The sequence below is a fragment of the Tamandua tetradactyla genome, chromosome 8, assembly GCF_023851605.1.
Source record: "Tamandua tetradactyla isolate mTamTet1 chromosome 8, mTamTet1.pri, whole genome shotgun sequence".
NCBI lineage: Eukaryota > Metazoa > Chordata > Mammalia > Pilosa > Myrmecophagidae > Tamandua > Tamandua tetradactyla.
The window spans coordinates 8,109,579-8,128,868 of record NC_135334.1 but is presented as its reverse complement, the minus strand read 5'-3'; the positions used below and the strand labels follow the sequence as shown (position 1 = coordinate 8,128,868).

Below are 19,290 nucleotides of genomic sequence, written 5' to 3'. Positions count from 1 at the left end.
GAGGGACCACAGCCAGAGCAGTTTGGGAACTATATAAAATACAACGATGGAATTTAACACAAGAATGAAATAACAGAAAACATCTTTTTAAAAATAGGATTCTCAAAGAATGTCAAGGAAGAAAAAAGATGGAATAAAAAGATAAAAAGCCCTACATAAAATCCAATTATGCCTCCAACAATTAAATGGGCCTTTTATATGGCAATTTTTTTTAAGTGCAAAGTCCAAGAATTAAAAACAAAGAAAAGGTTAAAATACAAAAATGTGAAATCCAAAAAAAAAAAAATTGTTTAAGAGAGTAACCATTCAAAAAATTTTCAAGTGAGAGATATCTCCTTGAAATTCCTGCTCTAATTAAAAATAGGTGCACATCAGAAAATGGAACAGACGTGAACTGCTTTGCAAGTGAAAGTATCACAGACATTTATGGTTTGGGGAAATCTCGGCCACAGATGGACTTAGATCCTCTTTCCCCTAAATGTGTTCTTTGCCCCTAATCATCCATGCACCTCACCCATCAACCTCCCCCTAGTAATTAACGCAGGGTTGACCTCGAGAGGGTTTGGCAGCATTCCCCACCAATGTGGGTTGCTTGGGCCTAAGGAGACAGATCCCATTGGCATCCTCTGAAGCCAAAGCAGGAAGTCTGGTCCAGGCACCCATCAATGAGACAGCCCCCAAAGCAAGCCCAGCTGGCTGGCTACTGGCCACTGCGCTGCCCCATCTGGAACCACCTGTTGTGAGGCTCATGTGCTGAGCTTGTCTTGGGCCTGAGAACAAGACAGTTAGACAATTTTAAAGGACAGGGTAAAGACACTCGTTTCTGTTCCAGCTCCTCAAATCTGCATGTATTCAAGTACACAAGTGTGGGAGGCAGCCTGAGAAGGGAGACTGCTCCTCTCTTAAAGGCGCAGGCTATATTCAAACATAGCCACCACTTTCCTCTAAACCCACAAAGAATTCTCCTTACCCATGTTAAACCCAACACTCAGACACAGACCTGGACAGCGAAGAAGTGGAGCCCAAGTCAGGAAGTGGGTTTCTTTTATAGCTTTTTCCTCCTGATGTTTTCTAGGTAACCGATTCTTTCAAGAAGTTGCCAGAGATGGGTCAGGTTTGGATTTGGGGTGGGAGGGGGAGTGAGAGAATTTTGATATAAACCAAAGCAACGTTTTTTTCTCACCAGTGTAAGTGTCTACAGAAAATGCTTCCCTAAGTATCTAGGTAACAAACAGAAAGAAAGCTGTGTCTACTGATTAGGTCTGGAGAATGAGGCCTTAGGAGTCTGAAGTCTCATCTTTTCTCAATAGGATTGGCAACCCAATCTCTGCAATTTTTTTTAGCCCCGGAGTTAAGTTTCTCAGGCATATCTAGAATTTCTATGTGAACACATTAGACTTCGTAGGGAGGGGAACCGGACCTTAGGTGATCTTTGGGGAGCTGCATTTTTTCGAGCATTTTTCCAGCAAACAATTTCCAAGCCCCCTCCAATATAAGGCACTGTAGCCAGATAGCACTGAATGACAAAATGGAATATTCAGAACAGAATTGTTGGTGGCTTGCTAAATACTTTTTATTTTGCCGTAACGTGGTGAGATGAAAGTGTCCTACCTACGCCTTTAGAGAAGAAAGGGTAGAGAGCCTAGCTTTGGGAGACCTTCACAAGAAACGGCACCCACCTCGCCTTTGAATGGCAGACTCCTCCGCACAGTGGCACCCTATGAGCTTCTCTCGGGCAAACTGAGTCCCATCCCAGTTTCGCAGTTTAAACTTTCACATTCAGTCACCTTAGGAGAACTTTCACTTTCATCAACTCTCAGGGAGAGGTGAGTCAGACAGAAGACAAGGCAGTTGGGTTAGTTAGAGTCAACAACACATGCTGCAGCCTGTCGTGGGCCACCAAGAGGACAGGGTCCTTGGTCCTGGGTCCTGGGGCACAACCAGCCCAATGGACAAGCTGCACTGGCCTATTTGACAAGTCACGTCCATGGGTCAGCTCTGTCGTGGCAGCCCTCCTACCTGTGGTGGCCATGAGAATGTGCTTCTCAGACATTCTCCTGTTACAGGAGCTTCAAGGACTAGAACCTACACCAGGGATACCAGGCCTCCCGGGGCTGTGCGCTGTACTGACCGCGCAAGGGGGAGACATGTGGGCCACTCCCGAGAGATGTGGACTCCTCCAATGGCAACTGTGGCTCAAGGGTTGGCCGAACCTTTCTTGGAACTGAGCTGCAGTTGGAGTCTCTTTCTGCCCAATCTCCTTCCTTCCCTTTCTCCTTTAGCAGATGTTGAGCCTACTCAGCTGGCCCTACTTTCTCTTTGTCCCTCCTCCCTCTGACTTTCACAGATGTTTCCACAATATATTTCTTCAAATCTAATTCCATCTTTGGGTCTGCTTCTTGGTGGACACAAATGAACACGCCACAAGTATCAGACATGTTCCTATTGATTGCCTGACATTGCGAAAGCTTTGAAAGGCACCTTCTGTGTGACTCTGAGCTAGACCCCCTTCCCACTCTGAACCTCAATTCCTTCCTTTGTAGAACAGTGATAAGAGAACTTTCCTCCTGTGGTTGCTGATGATGGTTAAAAGAAATAATGTAAATGCAAGAATCTGGTACACAGTAGGAGCTTAATACATGTGGGTTGGGTGGAATAGCTGAAGTGAGCTAATCTGATATTAAATATCTGCTGTGCCCACAACACTGTCAGTAATTACTGTAATTCTCTAAATAAAATGGTTCGCCCCCTGCCCTCAAGGAACTTCAAATTATACTGGAAAAAAAAGTTCAGAGAATATGAAATACTAATACCATCTAGCACTTAGCACTTACCTAACACTGTTGTGAGTGCTTTCCATGAACTAATTCATTTAAACATCCTAATCATAAGTAGACAGGAACTACTATTACAATTTCACAGATGAGAAAACCAAGGCACAGAGATGTTAATAATTTTCCAAGATCACCCAAGAGGCAAGTGGCAGAACCAGGACACATTCCAGTGTCTATGTGCCACAGTGCCTGAAATGCAATCACTGATTAAACCCAATGGTGACCCAGCAGGGGTGCACACCCACTGATCTGTTTAACCTGGATTCGAGATTGAAGTGCCTACCCAAGGGAAAGAGCAAGTGCTGATGTGCCATCCGATCCACAGGTGTCACATAAATCCAGTTAGGGACACAGGAAGGGGCACAGCTTGACACTCTTGAAAGGAACCTCTACAGCAAGGAGCAGGTGCTCATTCTCCATTGCAGGGCAGGCCATGTAGGGAAAAGGGGGAGGCCTGCCAAAGGGGCAAACGCAAGACATTCTGGCAGGGCCTCTCCCAGTGGAGGCCATGGGGAGTTTCTAAGACCTGTTGATCAAAGGCAACATGGCCTCGTGTAGACGCCTCCCCAACACTCCAGCTGAATTTTGCTCAGTGGAAACATTTCACTTCCAAGGCAAAAAAAGGGGAGCTTCAGGCTGGAGACAGAGTGGAAATCGAGAGCAGTTTCTGCTCAATTCCATCACTGGTAGTTAGACTTTGTTAAAGAAAACAGTGAACAACACATGGGAGACTCGGAGACACCTTCAAAACTGGCCATGGGGGCTGTACCCAGAAAAGACAGGTCAACTTGGGACAGTTTATCATTCCTTAAGATCGAAGTCCCACTAGGCCTCAAAGAGCAGTAAACAGCATCAGGGTTGGAGGTTTATTGTAAAGTACAAATGGACCTATTCTGTCCCCAAGACAGCTTGCAGGTTACTATTGGGGCCTAAAGCCAGCCATGAGGTGGTTCATCCAACCTCTGCCTTCAGAGGCAGCCAAATAGAAACAGGGATCCTCTGTTTCCCACCTTTTAAAAGATATTTTAGATAATAATTAATAATGAGGCTGAATCCTTCAACCATGTGGTCTTTTTCTACTGGCAGAAGACGATTAAGAGAAGACTATCCCAAAGCTAATCAGTTAGGAGACAAATGCAGGGAAAGCTTCTCCTTCTATCCAGTTTCAAACCTTTCAAGGAATTTTCCTCCCCAGTGCCCCTGGTTAGGATATTTTCCAATCAATATTCTAATTGGGGTGCATGTGAACCCTTTAACTCCATGGAGATCCCAAAGTACATTCCACTCACCCCAAACCACCCCAAATACTGCACACAGAGAAACCCTCCCAGCTTCCAAGATGCAGGCTGGCAGGAAGCTCCACTCTGGATGAGGGATCCTGCGGCTTCCCACAATCTCGCATGAGAGGGGCCTCTGAGCAAGAAGGATAGTGTTCTCTGCTGTCTTCCTCATTTCCAAGCTCCTCTCATCCTCCACCTGGAGGATATCCTAGCTTTGCTCAGCCCAAAACCTCTGGGAAATCACATATCTTCCTCTAGGTCGGCCTGTGGAAAACAGCTACTGGGCAAAATGGGCACCAGAGGATGAGACGGCAGCTCATGTCAACAAGTTGGTCCTTCTTGGGTTTAGTCAATTCGCACCATCCGATGCCAACAGCATTTGCATGGAGGTCCAGAGATTATATTCTAGAGTTTTGCTCAGCAAAAAAGCCCTCAACTACTTCTAATAACATACCCATATGTCTCACCTGAACCTCCGGGCTTAGGATTTTTTTAATCTTCTACACAAATTCACACTGCACTGCCAACTTGCTTCAGTGACCTCCCTCCCCTCTCCTTATCACAAACTTTGGCTCAAACTAAATGTTCTCTCAGTAGTGGTTAGTACAAGACAACACTGACATTAGCTTGCAATCCGGCTTTCCTTCAGAAAACTGAGATTTCGGGTAAGGCTGCCAAATCTCAAGTTTCATTCTGAATTGAAGCGCTTCGAAGAACTCCCTTTTACAGAGAAGATGTTTGTTTTCAAAAACCTGTTTTAGCCGTAGTTTTGGGTTCCAGAACCCTAACGCTCAATTCGGAGCCAGCACCCCAAGGCTCCATCCTTGGCTGGGACATTCTTACTGCGTGACCCTAAATGGGGTTTTTTATTCCCTCTACAACATGGCTATAAACCGGAAGCAATTTGAGAGGACCTAGAGGGGAAGCGTTTCCCTTTCCCAAACTGATGTATTTTTTGTGATGTCTCATACCATAAACTTAGAAGTTGAATTCCAGAGAGGCCCAAATTTAGCCTTGAGGAAACTGAGGGCTTGTCTGTTTACAAATCTGTGCTCCACTATAAAACACAGCCCTGTTACAGATAATGAATGGCTTTGGGGCTTAGACTTTCTCAGACTCCACTGACAAAACAAGAGTCCTTGACCACTCCATTCACAATTGCACCTGGAAGGGCAGGTGCACCTCCTTGTTAAAAGCAAGGGTGTGGCCACCAGCCCAGCTCTGTGACAACTCAGAACAGGGAGGGACTGTTTGCTCCCCTGAGGCTGAGACTGGCCATCTGAAGTTCAGTAAAGGTGAGTTACTGAACCTTAACCCTAACTGGAGTCCAAGGCTAGCTCTGCTCCTTTTCTTATACCCCTAATTGATATACATAAATGTTAATTAGTGACAAGTGGGAGTCAACATTCCTAATTACGCTAAGGAGACATGTGAGATAACCATTGAGTATTCTCATCCCTTCACTTGAAGAGAAGATTTCATTTTCAGCTGAGACATCTGGATTTAACTTCAGAGCTTCCTTCTGAACAGACGGGAATTATTTGGCCTTTAATAAGTCACTTTTTTGTGCCTTAGCTTCCTCATATATAAAATACGGGTGGAGGGAAAAGAAGAAGGAAAAATACTATTTGCCATCCAGTATACTAGTCTATAACTACTGAAATAAAAATAAAAATTTTAAATTTATAAATAAATAAAATAAAACAAATCAGAGTTGTCTTTATTTTTCAAGGATCTGAGAAGCATTTTTCCTTAAGTCTACAAAATATGTAGAAATCACTGGGCCACTTCTCTCAGTCTGTTTGTAATACATTACAGGGGTTCATAATATATCTTCCAATAAGAGAAAACAGAGCTTTCTGATTGTATCAGTTTGGTAACCATAAGCAGTTCACAGTAAGGTAAAGAAGGTACATTTTGGCGGAAGTCAGCATTGCATTTGATGTAGTCTTAACTCAGCTAAAAGGCAGGCTCTCCAGCCACGTTATCTGCCCCCGCATCTTGACCTAATTTAACAAGTTGCCATGGGAGCCCAGTGAAGGTTGATGCAATTTTCTTATCTTGAGAGGAAGAATGTAACTGTGCAAGAGAATGTGAAAATCCAGTTTCTAACTGATTTCCACACTTACAGTGTAGAACTAAGACAGCATATGAAGAAGAAAAATGCATTCCTTTGAGGTGCTAGGGACAAAAACCTGGGCTTCTAGTGCAGTGGCAGACAGATGGTTCTCATTCACCCTTTAGTTTATGCCAAGTGCCAGTGATAGAAAAATACAGGGGTTCCTACCGCACGGCACCCAGGGTTGGGAATAACCTAACATTAAGAGGAGAGAAAAGGAAGGCAGAACTTGAGAGAGAATACGTGTGACTTTCATGAGCAATAAAAAAGTACTGCCAACATCTGTGCAATGATTTCCACTTTCCAAGTATTTTTCCAAACCTGAGCATGTCTTAAAACGTCCACATACAGCAGAGAGATCCATTTATAGATACTTCGATCACTGTCTGCTCCTTGGGTGGAGGGTGGGGGGTAGGAGGTCAAAGGGATATGGTCCACTCCCTTCCTCATTCCCTAGGGCTGCATATGAAATGAGAAAGGATCCAAGAGCCAGGGAACCTCCATGGAGGATCAGTTTGCAATGCTGGGAGATGTCCACCAGACATTGAACACAGGAAAAAAAAAAAAAAACCTTCAAAGTTCTGGGCTGCTCCCCATGTGCCTCACAAATCCTAACCTTCACTCAGTTTAGGCACAATAAGAGAATCCAGTTCAAGTCTAAAGAATGCTTACAGTAGCTTGAATTCAAGGTACGGTAGATAGTGAACTGAAGGGCTAGGAGAACTTCTCTGCGCTAAGTATGCACCCAGAAACATTTGCTGAATTAACTGCTTTACTATAGCTGAAGGCTCCCCCACGCCCTGAAGCACAGCCACAAGGTCTAGCACTTATTTAATTAATTGATTTAGCTCAATTACATTTTCACAGATCTCCTATCACCAAGAGAAAGGGGTGAGCACTTCTACTTCACTAAAAGTAGATAAAAGCAGAGGGTGAATTTGCCTAAAATCACTCAGTGTGTTAGAGTTGGGAGGGGGCACAGGGGACTTCTGTTTTCTGGGCTATTGGTCTCAACCACCATCTGAGATAGCATGAAAATTTAAATCTCCCATTGTAAAGGAGAAACAACACAATGGCAAGATCTTTTTTTATTCAAATGAGCACTTTAGTCTTTGAGATCAGAAACTGATAGCCACTCTCCATTTTCTTCCACTCACTGAAGGTTTTATTTCTTGTCCCATGTTTGGAAGGAAGGAAAGGAGGAAGGAAGAGAAGGGAGGAGGGAGGGAGGGAGGGAGGAAGAAAGGAAGGAAGGAGGAAAGGAAGGAAAGAAAGGAGGAGGGAAGAAGGGAAGGAAGAAGGGGAGGGAGGTCAGAAAAGCACCTATTAAACAATCTATCCGAAAGAACATCAAACATAACGCATACCTTCAGGACATACCTCTCTCTGTGCTAAAATGAGCTTTTGATGCCCTGATCTATTTGGCTTGGTGTTTGTATCATTGGGAGAGCAGCCTCTCAGGCAGCATTAAGTGTTGGTTACCTTGATAACAGTTTCACAACCGCGATTTGTATATCACACGCTTTCTTAGTTTTTCAGAATTTCCTATTCATCTCTTTCATTTTCTCAGGAAGAACCCCAGGAGCCCTGGATAATTCATGTCAAGGCCCTTTGGTCGCTCTAGCCAAAGCCCTTTAAGTCCTGCTTGCGGATTGTTAGGGTACAATCATCTCTTCTTTCCCTATTATCATTTCTCCCAATTAGAAAATCTAATACCTAGCACATGCAACCCTTTCTGAGGGCGTGCTATTGGAGCTGCGGACCAGCCTTTGTTATTTCTGGGGGCTTCTAGACCTTATTCACTGAGACCACGGATCCTCACTTGTCCCATGAATTTCATCCAAGAAGGCTGACCTTAGCACATAAGCCTCAGGGCTTTCTTTGAACATAACTCAAATGTCAAAGCTTATGGTCTTAAAAACTAGCAATACACTTTCAACATCAAATACCTAGATGCTAAGAGAGAGAATGATGGGAGCTGCCCTGGAGAAAAGCCACCACTGTGATGGTGGTGATGCTGGCAGTTATGTCAGGAGTAGAGAGGGATATATTTAACCAGGAGAAGCCAGGCTGAGGATCTAGTACTGGAAGTGAGAGTGCTGGTGGTATAGAGTCACCACCCACCATAGTAGTTGATCTTATAAGTGTTACTATTTAGAGACATCTTGTCACATCCAAGGGCCATAAGGTCACTGTAGAGCTACCTTGGCCCTTCCTTTCTGTTCCTAATGAAACGGTGCTTGCCCCCTCCTCCATCAGGATATTTTAACTAGCATGGACTTCACAAAATACCTAGAAGTTATAACTAAACAGGAGCCAGTGCTCTGTACAACCTGAGAGAGAATTAAGATGCTTTCCCTCATCCCATATGTCTTTAATGGAAACCAGTAAACTGTTTAATAATCTGCTGTATTTCTAGCACCTTCCCAGAAAGTGTTACATGTGCTAGGTATTAGATTTTCTAAATGGGAGATGAGAAAGGACTTCCTTGAAAAGTAGCATATTCCTACCTACTTGAGATGTTCAAGCAACGATCATGCAGATATTGTCCCAAGAATAAGGTAGGAGACCTTTAAGGTCTATGAGTCTATGCAAATAAGATTTCTGTACACCTACAGACCACATCATTATATTGAACTGTGGAATTCAATGTAAAGAACACATTCCTGATCTGTGAAGGGAGACTAATTTGTCTCACTATTCTTAATCGTTCTCAAACATCAGCTGATTTTCCTTTCGAAAGACCTGGGGCCGCCCTAAACACAGTAATTAAGCTGCAGCACATAATTAATACCAGTTACCTCAAGAAAAACACAGATTTTGCTGTCTCTCTTCAGCTAGGGAACCTCCTAATCCACATTCAGAGTTCCCGCATAGCAACCAGTCCAGGGTAGAGGAAATTATAGGAGAACAGAGGTTTAGATCCAAGCTGAGTAATGAGAGCTTAAAATAAGTGCCACTAATGACATACTAGTTAATTTTCAGAAGTCACCACCACCTTACAAGGAAGTGTCTAATAATTAACCCATGAATGCTCCTTGGATATTTCTCAGACAGACTTCTCAAACATCTCTAAGGTTGGGCTGTGTGTGATTGTGATACCACCCATTTAACAATGATTTCTTTTGCTCGATTTCCAGAATTCCAATCTAAGCCCTAACTCTGGGCCTACATTTCTCTCTGGGATTTTTTTTTTCACTCACCATGCCATAACTTTCCAGTCCTGAAAGAAAATCTAAATAGGACAATAAAGCTAAGTGAGAGAGGAGAAGGAGAAAGAAAAAAAAAGGTTTCCTATATAGGCTGTGAGGATTCTGAACAGATTTTAGGGGAATGAGGGACACTTTCCCCATATGTGAACAGCTAACCTAATGAATGCTGTACTACAGAAGAGCCTAGAGTCTAGGCCATTCAATTATGCCTTTCAGAGACACTGTTGCTGGTTTTGTGTTTAGAAAGACCTCCCAAGAGCAGGCCAGGAAAATTCCCTTGATGCTAAGCCACCAGGCAGAGTTTCCAGGAACACCAAATCATCATAATTCCCTTCCCCCAGATATGGAAAAGGGTCAAAGATATAAGTTTTTTCCTACCACTCTTGGAAATAACCCCTTGGGGTGGACTGATACTGTTTGCTTCCAAAAATCAGTGGCTATTCACAAGTGCAATAAGCGTGAGAGACTGGCCAGGACTCTCAGAATCTTACCCCCGCTTCCCCCCCTAAAAAGAAAGAGTTGCTCAGTCTCCGGGCATATGTGCATGGTGCCTTCCATGACCCCAGGCCCAGCAGCACACACAGAGGCTGCCTCGGGGGTGGCAGGGCGCCTACCTGTGTAGCCAGCCAGGGCAGCAGCGGGAATGACAGGCTTGTCCTTGTTGAGGTCAGCACGGTCACGCACATAGTCCTTGAAGGTGCCCTTGGGCTTGTGGTTGGGCAGGGCAGCCGGATAGTCCTCGGAGTCGAAGCTGTCATAGGAGGGAACACGCTGCAGACTGTTGAAAGATGACTGGCTGCTCCAGGACTGGGTGAGGCGATCACAACTATCGTAGCTCTCTATGCTCTCAAAAGAGTCCTGGCCCCCGAGTTTACCTGGAGGTGAAGGAGGAGGCGGAAAGAGGACAGGGGAGGAGGGATTGGGAAAAAACAACTGTAAAAACCCTCTTATCCGAGGACAGATTGCTAATCAGAGCCACAGGAAGGAGGGAAGGGGAAGAGGCCAGAGGGAAGGGAAGCTTAAAAGGGGATGGGTTTGCACTGAAGCAAAGCCACTCTCCTGGACCAACATCTACAAGCCCTTGCCCATGCTGCTGATCTGCCTTGTAGTTCTTAATACAGAAGAGTAGAGTCAAATGCTACTCAGATCTGTTGGAGAGAGAGAGAGACAGCAAGAATTCTGGAGCCAGAAACAAAAAGTCAAGAAGCACACACGTTATTATGGGATTTCTGGCTGATGCATTACACCCAATAATAGATGAAGAAATTACAGCAGTGACATGTTGAATTCCCTATTCTAACTCAAGCCAATGAGTTGATTTCCAAAGACCCAATTTGGCAAAATATTTTGGTCATAAGAAAAAAAATTCCATTAGACTAAGAGCAGATTGACCTTCCTTGACATTGGAATAAAAGTGTTATTTTTTAGCATTTTTCCCAAATACTATTTTAAAATGAGATGCATGCACTGCCTGTATGTCTTATCAAATAGCTAAAGAAGTTATGAGATACTTTTTTCCAGGGCACAAAGAAACTCCATTTCTCTTCTAAACAGAAATCCGTAGTTTTTATCTTCTCCAACTACAATTGGGTACTTGAAAACATACTTTGAAGAACACTGTGCAATAAAATACAAAGGAGCTGATTAAGAGCTAAGGTCCATGGCAATGTCAGAAACCTTCTCCTCTGTGAGTTGCTTCAGGCATTCTTAACTGACCACAAGATCATGCAAGTTCATTAATTTTCCAAACCAGGTTATAAACAGCTGCAGTGATTGCACAACAGCTCCTAGAGAAATCTCCATTGGCAAAACGTCCATTAAAAAGGAGAGTAACAACAAAAAAAAAATTTGGAGGAAAGCATACGCATCTGTGAGCTTTAAAGTTTCTTGGGAATGTTCCCCATGTTCTTCTTTCAGACACTTGTAAGGCAACCTAAATTAAATCACAAAGACTAGGTGGCCAGCTCAATTCAGCAAAAGGCAAAGGCAAAAGAAAGTGACAGATGTTTATGGAGAAATATCCATAAGTCAGTTCTCAATTGTTCATGGGTGACTAATCTATAAATTTCAAGCCCCAGCTTAGGTTACCTGTACACTAGGGTACTTTCAGCATATTCTACCCTACATGTAGGTAAGAATTGATTAAAACAGTGAAAGTCAAAACTTGAATAGGTGCGGAAGCCAAAATAAACTTATAGTTATTAGAAAGGAAAATATGTTGCCCCAAAATGCAGAGTTAAGTACATAATTTTTGTATTATCCACTCTTAGATTTTCCAAACCTCTTGTCTCTTCCATTATTGCTTCTAACAGAAAGAAGCTAGTTTATATCCTTCAGCTCTCTCTTTCCCCCAACCCATTTGAAGGAAGGTCCTTTCCAGAAGGCAAACTGAGGAACTTCACCAAACTATCAGCCTTTCCTTTCTAGCCCACTATCACACTGGCAACTCTTTATTACTATTAAAAATGAAGGAACTGTCCCTTCTGGAAATTCACATTCAATAACTCAGGAAAACAGCCCACAACCAGAACACCATATTTCTTTTTTAACAAAAGAGGACATTCTGTGGCATCTCATAAAAAGCTGTTTGCTCACGCCAGCCACTGATTTTAATGGTCGTCCAATTTCTCCGTGAGCCAAACATGCCTAAAGCCTAAAAAAGAGAATTTATATTTTTATGAAGAGCGCCCCACACCAGGTCACCGATATTTAGGCAGTATTTACACTTGAATCTTTCTGAGAGGACTCTCTCTCTATATATAAGCCATTTTTATAAGTGGAGGGCATGGATACTTGAATTTCCACAGCAAGATGGTTGAGTCTCCAAGGAGTCTCCAACAAACAAGAGCACTAAATAAAGCCACAACTACTCTCTGGCAATTTCTCAAACATAAGCCAAAGGCAACTTTGTTGACAGTTGTGGTTTATAGCAGTAGACTGCTTTCATGTTAGCTCTGTTTCATAATCCTGAAGCTGGGAACCTTCATGTATGAGTATTTCCTGCAAAAATGGGTTGAAGCCAACTGGAGTAGATGCTCAGTTATACGGCTGTGCTCATGCAGAGAAGCATAGGTCCTCTAAGACAGAAAGTTTTTCTGAGAAATGCCTCCACAAGAGGTTCCCAAAGCACTCTGACTCCACTGATCAGACCTCGGCCACTCCAAACCAGTAGCTGGGACGCCCCGCAGTCGCCCACTGAGCAGACTAGCACAAAGACCATTCTTAGAATGCAAATGCGTGCGACACAGAAGCACTTTGTATGCTGTAAAGCACTGCGTGAAGACTATGGCTATTATTATTAGTAACCAGCCAAGAGTAAAGCTTTCAGTCTAGACCAATCACACCATCTCAAACAGAGTCAATCGGCCCTTGGATCATATCCTATGGCCAGCTCTTTCAACAGGCAGAAAGTCTTACATAAACTGGCCTCGACTTCAGGTTGTGTGACCTGAAGCTTGGAGGGAGGAAAAGGGAGTGGACCCAGGGAGAAACACCTCACTGTTCCTTTGTAAGGATCACTGTTTGGTCTATGGTCCTTCGCTGGGGGTGGAGGGGCCGAGGAGTCCAAAATTAAAAGCCAAAAGAAAGAGAGTGGAGGAGGGATAATTACGACAAATGCAAAGCCAGGCGCAATTTTAAAACACTGCGAGATTGGATCTCCCCAAAGTTACAACATGGCTAAGCCCCAAACCCAGAGCTCAGCCTATGGCATACATGTAACAGATACACCCCAGAGAAAGAAAGTCTTTCTAACACCTTGACCTGCCTGAGAATAAACACACATACACATACCATGTGTGTGTATTAAAATAGATGTACATCCAAAAATAAAAAGAGAGTCCGAAAGGGGAAGGCAAAACTGGTCCCACCCATTCTCACAGGCTGAACACAAACACCCTTGGGCCGAAGAGGGAAGATGACAAGTTCTGATTTTACTGGGGACTTTCCCTAAGTGAGGTCTACCGGCACCCATGCCCCTAGGGAAGAGACGGGAGCCTGAACAATCCAAGAAAATGACAATGCGTATGGTCCACAGTCATTCAAAGCAAAGAAACCTTTGGACACTTCTCTGAGAGCTTCAGAATAGGGACCACCATGGTGAGCCACTAAGCAGAAACCATCAATGGGCAGACCCAAGCCTGGCCTGTGTTCTGTATCTAAAGGCTTCTCGGTACCACCTGCACTAGCTTTCTTCTGTCCCTGTCCTGCTTTTACTTCTTTCCCATTTACCCATCAGAAAAGTTTGTTTTGTCCAGTTGTTTAGATATCAGCCAGTTCTTCCTGGTTGAACAGATCTCTCCCTAGGATGGACTTCGGTGTGCTCATGAACAAAACAATCTGGAAACTTTACCAGGTGGGCTGCACATCTGAGTGTTTATGCTTGGATCATAAAATTCAGGTTTATTTTGTTTATATTTTTTGCTTTACGTCAGCCAGCTCTATTTTGAAACCTTTACTTCACTGTCAGCGAATATTTTATCATTATCATAGTAGCCCATGTCAACAAGAGAGCCTTCTTTTGGAAGCCTCTGGCCACCTCTCTCCCTGGTCCCCTGGCTAAATACACACTTTGACCACACTGCTGATGACTAGTTCCAAATAAACCGTTGGTTAACCATCCTGTATCTTCCCAAACCAAAGAAGTCACAAGAAGGCTAAAGATCCTGAGCTGGGCAGGAGAGGTCATTCCAGGTACCAAACCAGGATTCGCCATTTGACCTCGGAATGTGCTAGAAGGAACACCACAAGACAGGCAAAGCTTAACCGTTTTCCAAGAGGGCTACCTGGACCATTTTTATTTGATTGTGCCCTCCTCAAGCAAAATCCTCTCAAAGCAAATAAAATATACCTTATGAGAACAACCTCACGCAGCCAGAGTTGTTAATTAGGTAAAGTATTTTACCCAAATAAGATACCTGATTGTCTGTCCTGGCAGATTTCAATTTTGCCTTGGTCTTTGTCATTCAAACGGACTTTGCTAAAGTTCCATGATGGAAAGTTCTTAAGATCTACTCATTCTGAGATGAGAAGGCTGAAACCGAGGAACGTACAGGGCGAGTAAGCGAGGAAAAAAATGGGATCTGGAAAGCTCCCAAAGTTAAGTAACTCTTGGAAGCTCAAGAGATTTTAGAGATGAAATCTGACCTACCACGACTCGTCCGTCCCATGCACATGTTGTCTGGGGTTACAACTTCTTGTTTGATTGCAAAGTAGTCTGTCTGCAAAGTGTCTGTCTGGAGAGGGTCCCGGAGTATGACTGAGGGGTAATCGTTCTCATACTTGAGGGAGAGGAGTTCCTCGGAGCTGATGGGATGGAGGGTCTGGTATGACTCTGTGATGAAACTGGGCTCCGAGAATTCCGATGGAGGGACACACTGGGCATGCTCGATACCATAGCCTGGAAACAGAGAAGGTTCGCCATTGGAGGGTGGAGAGACTTGTGCCCTAAACAAGCAGCTTGGGGAACAAGCCGGCTACCTTAGAGAATAAAAGAAAATCATTTTAAGTCAGAAGGGTCTGAATGGTTAACTGTGCCCCCACTACATAATAGCTGAGGAGCTGATGTTATTTCCCTTTTCTGCCTTAATTTTCTCATCTATGATACAGGGATGTTTGCAAATTTTTTTCATGGTGTCGTGACAAAGGTGAAATGAAAGTGTATATGTAAAATGCCTAGCGCCATTTCTGGCATATAGTAAGCTCTTGATACATAGTAGTTAATATTGTTGGTGGGGGTGGATTAAATGTCATAAAAAAGAAAACTAACAATGACAAAACCCTTTTTTTTTTTAAGACTCCCTTTGGAAGGAAGTGAGACCAGTCCTACACTGACTGGCCTCATCTGGACACCCCTGCGATATCTCCTACAAAAAGGGGACGCTTAGATATCTCATAGTAGAAAGGAGGCTGTTTTCTGTAATGGAGTTGGAAGCTGTATGCCAAACTCTTGGGGAAGGATTTCAGACGAACATCTGTCATCTCCACAAGTAAAAAGGAAAGAGCAAAGGCTAAGATCAAATCCCTAACCCAGCCTCTGCTGGCCACCATGGTGCATGGGATACAACAAGATAAAATGTTTAGGGGCTAAGTCGGATTGTCCCCGTAGCTGATGTGCCACGTGTCTTTCATGAGGAAGAAAGCTGATATGGATAATCCTGCAGGTTAATAAAATGTATAAATAGGTTGAAACCTTGTGCCTTTGTAGGAAACCAACAAAACTAACAAGGAAGAAGAGTTACCCCCAAAGGAGCCTGAAGTCAACTGGAATGAGACCCCTTCCTAGGTTCCCATTACAATGAGCAAGGCCAGGGAAGGGGAGTAGAAGATGAACTTACTAATGAAGTAATCCGAGGTATAACGGGATTCTGGGTAGGTAGGGTTGACTCCATTAACTTGATATGGTTTCACATCCTCTGCAACAGACAGGATAGAGAATGAAACAAAGAGGTCAACTCACCACTAATTCTTGGCGTGAGAGGACCCTGGATGCAAGGGCCCCAATGTCTTCAGCAACCTTCTAAGAACTCTGCATGTCCTTTAACTGAGGTTGGAGTCTGAGTCTACCCTGCCTGGGTCCCGGTCTGGGGTGAGATCACAAAAGTATGGCAAAGTTTATGGCTTTAGTAGGTACAAAATGGGATTTGATGTCCTAGAAAGAGAATCTGTGAGTAATCTCTCAGAGCTGGGAAGGCTTTCAGGCTCTGACTCCAGATGCATTTCTGCAGAATGTGAGGCCATACAAGAACCAAAGGCTTGGAGACATCTCCAGAGCTGGCCAAGATCCAGCCCCCAATCTCAAACCGAGCAATTGTAATACACTTCTGAAACCGACTGGAGTCTTTAGGCAGGTAGACTGTATTTCCTCCATTTCTTCTAACAGATGTCTGGGTTTTGTTTTGTGATTTTCTTCAATTGCCCTTAGATTTCCAGCTCAGGCCCAGATGAGAAGCAGACTGCTCAGGGGACCCCATCTGATGATACATGAGAGGGCCCATGCACAGGGAGAGAAGAGAAATGTAACCAAAGTGCTGCCCAGACACCAGCTTCCATAGGAATGAGAAAAGAATGTGGATGGAAGGTATCTAAGGACAAGCAGTCCACGGAGCTAAGGTGAGCTGGGGATTCAAAAGGGAGCTAGGAATCGGACAGTGAGGCTCCTGACTCCTGTATGCTGTACTCTGATCATATTTCACTATGAAGACAGCACCAGTTTGGGTTTTTCCTCAGACATTTGATAGCTTGTTGAGAGCAGAGACTGCAGGGGAACATGTTTATGCCTGCACAGAGAAACAGTTCCCGGTTGAGATAACATGATTAAACGTTGCTTTAGCAGCTTATCAGATTGAAACATCCCCCGTACCTTTGGCCTTCCACCCCACCCCAAGCAGCTATGTTCTTTGGGTACTGAGCTGCATTAGTTTAATTAGAGAATGCAAGCTGGAGCCTCAGAATAGACTTCTTGCTCAGCTTCTTCAAGGATCGAGAAGGGGGTGATTCTTGCTGCATCACTCGACAGAAAATTGAATGGGATGATAACAACTTTGGCTCCCACACAAACCAAATCCAAGACTCTTGCAGAAAAGTGGGCCAAATCTTAGAAGCCCAGAGCCTCACAAGGCCATATCATTATATGAAGAACACAGGAGAGGAAACTAAATAAAAAAAGAAACCCTTGTTTCAGGAAATGAGTGACAATGAGGTAATCACCTACAGATGAGGACAATAATATCTGCCCCCTATCTTATTTGGAGAAACAAAAGAAAAAATGTATTTCGAAGCATTGTAGAGACCAGAAAACATTCCCTAGATATTAATTAGAACCATGATCAGAGGCAGGCTAAAAACACTCCAGAACACCTGGGGGCTCCATTTTGGTAAATCGGAGGAAACATTATATTAAAAGCATGTATTTGGGATACCCAATCTGGAGGAATCTGCTGTTGTGTTGCTAAGTCAACAGCTCAATCAGATATGTCATGAGCCTGCCCTGCCTTTTCCCTCCATCAACAGCTCACTCACGTCAACACGCTTGAGTGGGTGTGTATGCAGCGACATGGAGACCACGTTGTCGCTGCAGGGAAGCCCGAGTGGTCCCCCAAAGACTCGCCCAAGTTCTTTACTCCGCTTATTTATTTATTTTCCAACGGAAGCAGAAGAGAGGAGAAATAAAGACAATCCTTCTGGGCCCAGTGAAATCTAATTCCGATCGCTCTGGCACTGCAGTGTGGAAAATATTCTTAAACAAAGGAAGGCATTATATGGAATAAAATTGCTAATCCCGAGCTTTGCTCCCTTCCCCCAGCATCTGTGCCAAGGGTTGGAGCTGGCGACCACAGGGAAAGGGTGGGCCTGGGTTACAGAGGGCAGCCGGCTTCTAGGCTTACAGTCAGTTGGAGGGCACTGCTGACTGCTGGTAACTGCAATTTATTTTAAGAAGAAATTCAGAAAAATAAGCGCAAAAACACCCAAGTTTGCCGCCTGCTGCTGTTTCTATACTCAGCCAGGACTGTGGTCCATGAGTCACTTGGTCCAAAAAGGCTGGAGGAGGGTGGTAGGGGGCGGCTATGTCATTACAAGGTTGCAACACAGCGTCCTGACATAACCTCACAGTTGCTGCTCCAGATGTAAGAGGTACATGGGCCTACTGCAGTTCCAAACCAATCGGTGAGCCAAGAAGCCTGTCTGATTAACAAGCACCTAGAAGCTAAGCCTTCTTGTGGATGTGCCCAGGTATCATATGCCAGAGATCAAGGGGGTGCACATTAAGACCTGTTCTTTAAAAAAAAAAAAGAGCAAAGCAAGCTATCTCAGTGTAGGCGGTGGACACTTCTTGTTCAAACAGTATATGGCTCTGATACATAGATTGGGATCAGAAATTTGCATATCAACAAGCTTCAGGTGCACAATCGTATCAAAGACTGAAAATCCTGTTGTGAGCCTGAACCCCCAATGTAAAGAAGAAAAGGAAGCTAACATTTATCGAGCCCTTGCTGTATGCAATGCACTGTACTTGGCACTTCTCTTATGATAGGACACTCATAGAAAACCGCATCACTGTCCCACCACCAGAGGGTTGTATTACCTACCCATTCACATGTGTAATCCATGCAGCCCCCACCCCACCCTGTTTCCACACATTTACCTTTCTGCAGGATCTCTAGATGTTCCCATAAGATGTCCCCAACGAAGTCCGGAGCCAGCTCAAGAAAGCGGTCTTTCCCCAGGGCACAGAGGGCTGCGCCATTCATACAGAACTTCTGGAAGTCCACACCCTTCAAGCTGAACTCGTTCACAGCCCACATCACCCAGTCCCGAACATGGGTTTCTGTCCACTGCCGGGGGTCTAAGGGAAGAAACCGAATGAAGATCCAGCAGGTCAAGCTCTTAACTCTCACCTGAACCTCCGGGAAGACACTAAAGGGACCTCAGCTTAGCCAAGGATGCTAACCTATGTCAGAACAGGGAAGGACCAGTCTGCAAATGCATGTTGTTGGGTATCTTCCACAACCCTCCTCCCTTCATTCAATACCTGACCTTCCCTAACTTGATGGCTAAGCAGTCACTTCAGTCAACCAAAAAGAAACACATGAGCCTCCTCTACTCTCTATTCAGGCCAAGATGCCCATGAACCTCCACTTCCATTGCCTTCTTTCCATTAGACTTACATATTCTTTTAAAGCCCTGGACAGGGACCAAATGGTTTCTTTAATGCAATGATAACAAACAAAGCATGTTTTGGAGATTGCACTTTGTCTTACCTTGTGGTTCATTATTATTTGAGATCATTATTCTCATTTATCATAATCTTAGCCAATTATGTTCAGGAATAATTAAAGCAATTAGTA

General features: G+C 44.1%; 1 protein-coding gene across 6 annotated transcripts in view; it reads right to left on the bottom strand.

Annotated features, from left to right (window-relative positions):
- The window catches only part of ETS1 (ETS proto-oncogene 1, transcription factor), a 128,974-nt gene that overhangs the window by 10,109 nt on the left and 99,575 nt on the right, over nt 1–19,290 (bottom strand). For 4 of the 6 annotated variants that reach the window (XM_077112463.1, XM_077112464.1, XM_077112465.1 and 1 more), the window contains 4 exons: nt 18,588–18,788; nt 15,781–15,858; nt 14,595–14,843; nt 10,060–10,320 (listed from right to left, as the gene is read on the bottom strand). In XM_077112463.1, the coding sequence (XP_076968578.1) occupies nt 10,060–10,320; nt 14,595–14,843; nt 15,781–15,858; nt 18,588–18,788 (789 nt within the window). The remainder of the gene's footprint in view (nt 1–10,059; nt 10,321–14,594; nt 14,844–15,780; nt 15,859–18,587; nt 18,789–19,290) is intronic. The other 2 variants (XM_077112467.1, XM_077112468.1) reach the window with 1 other exon arrangement.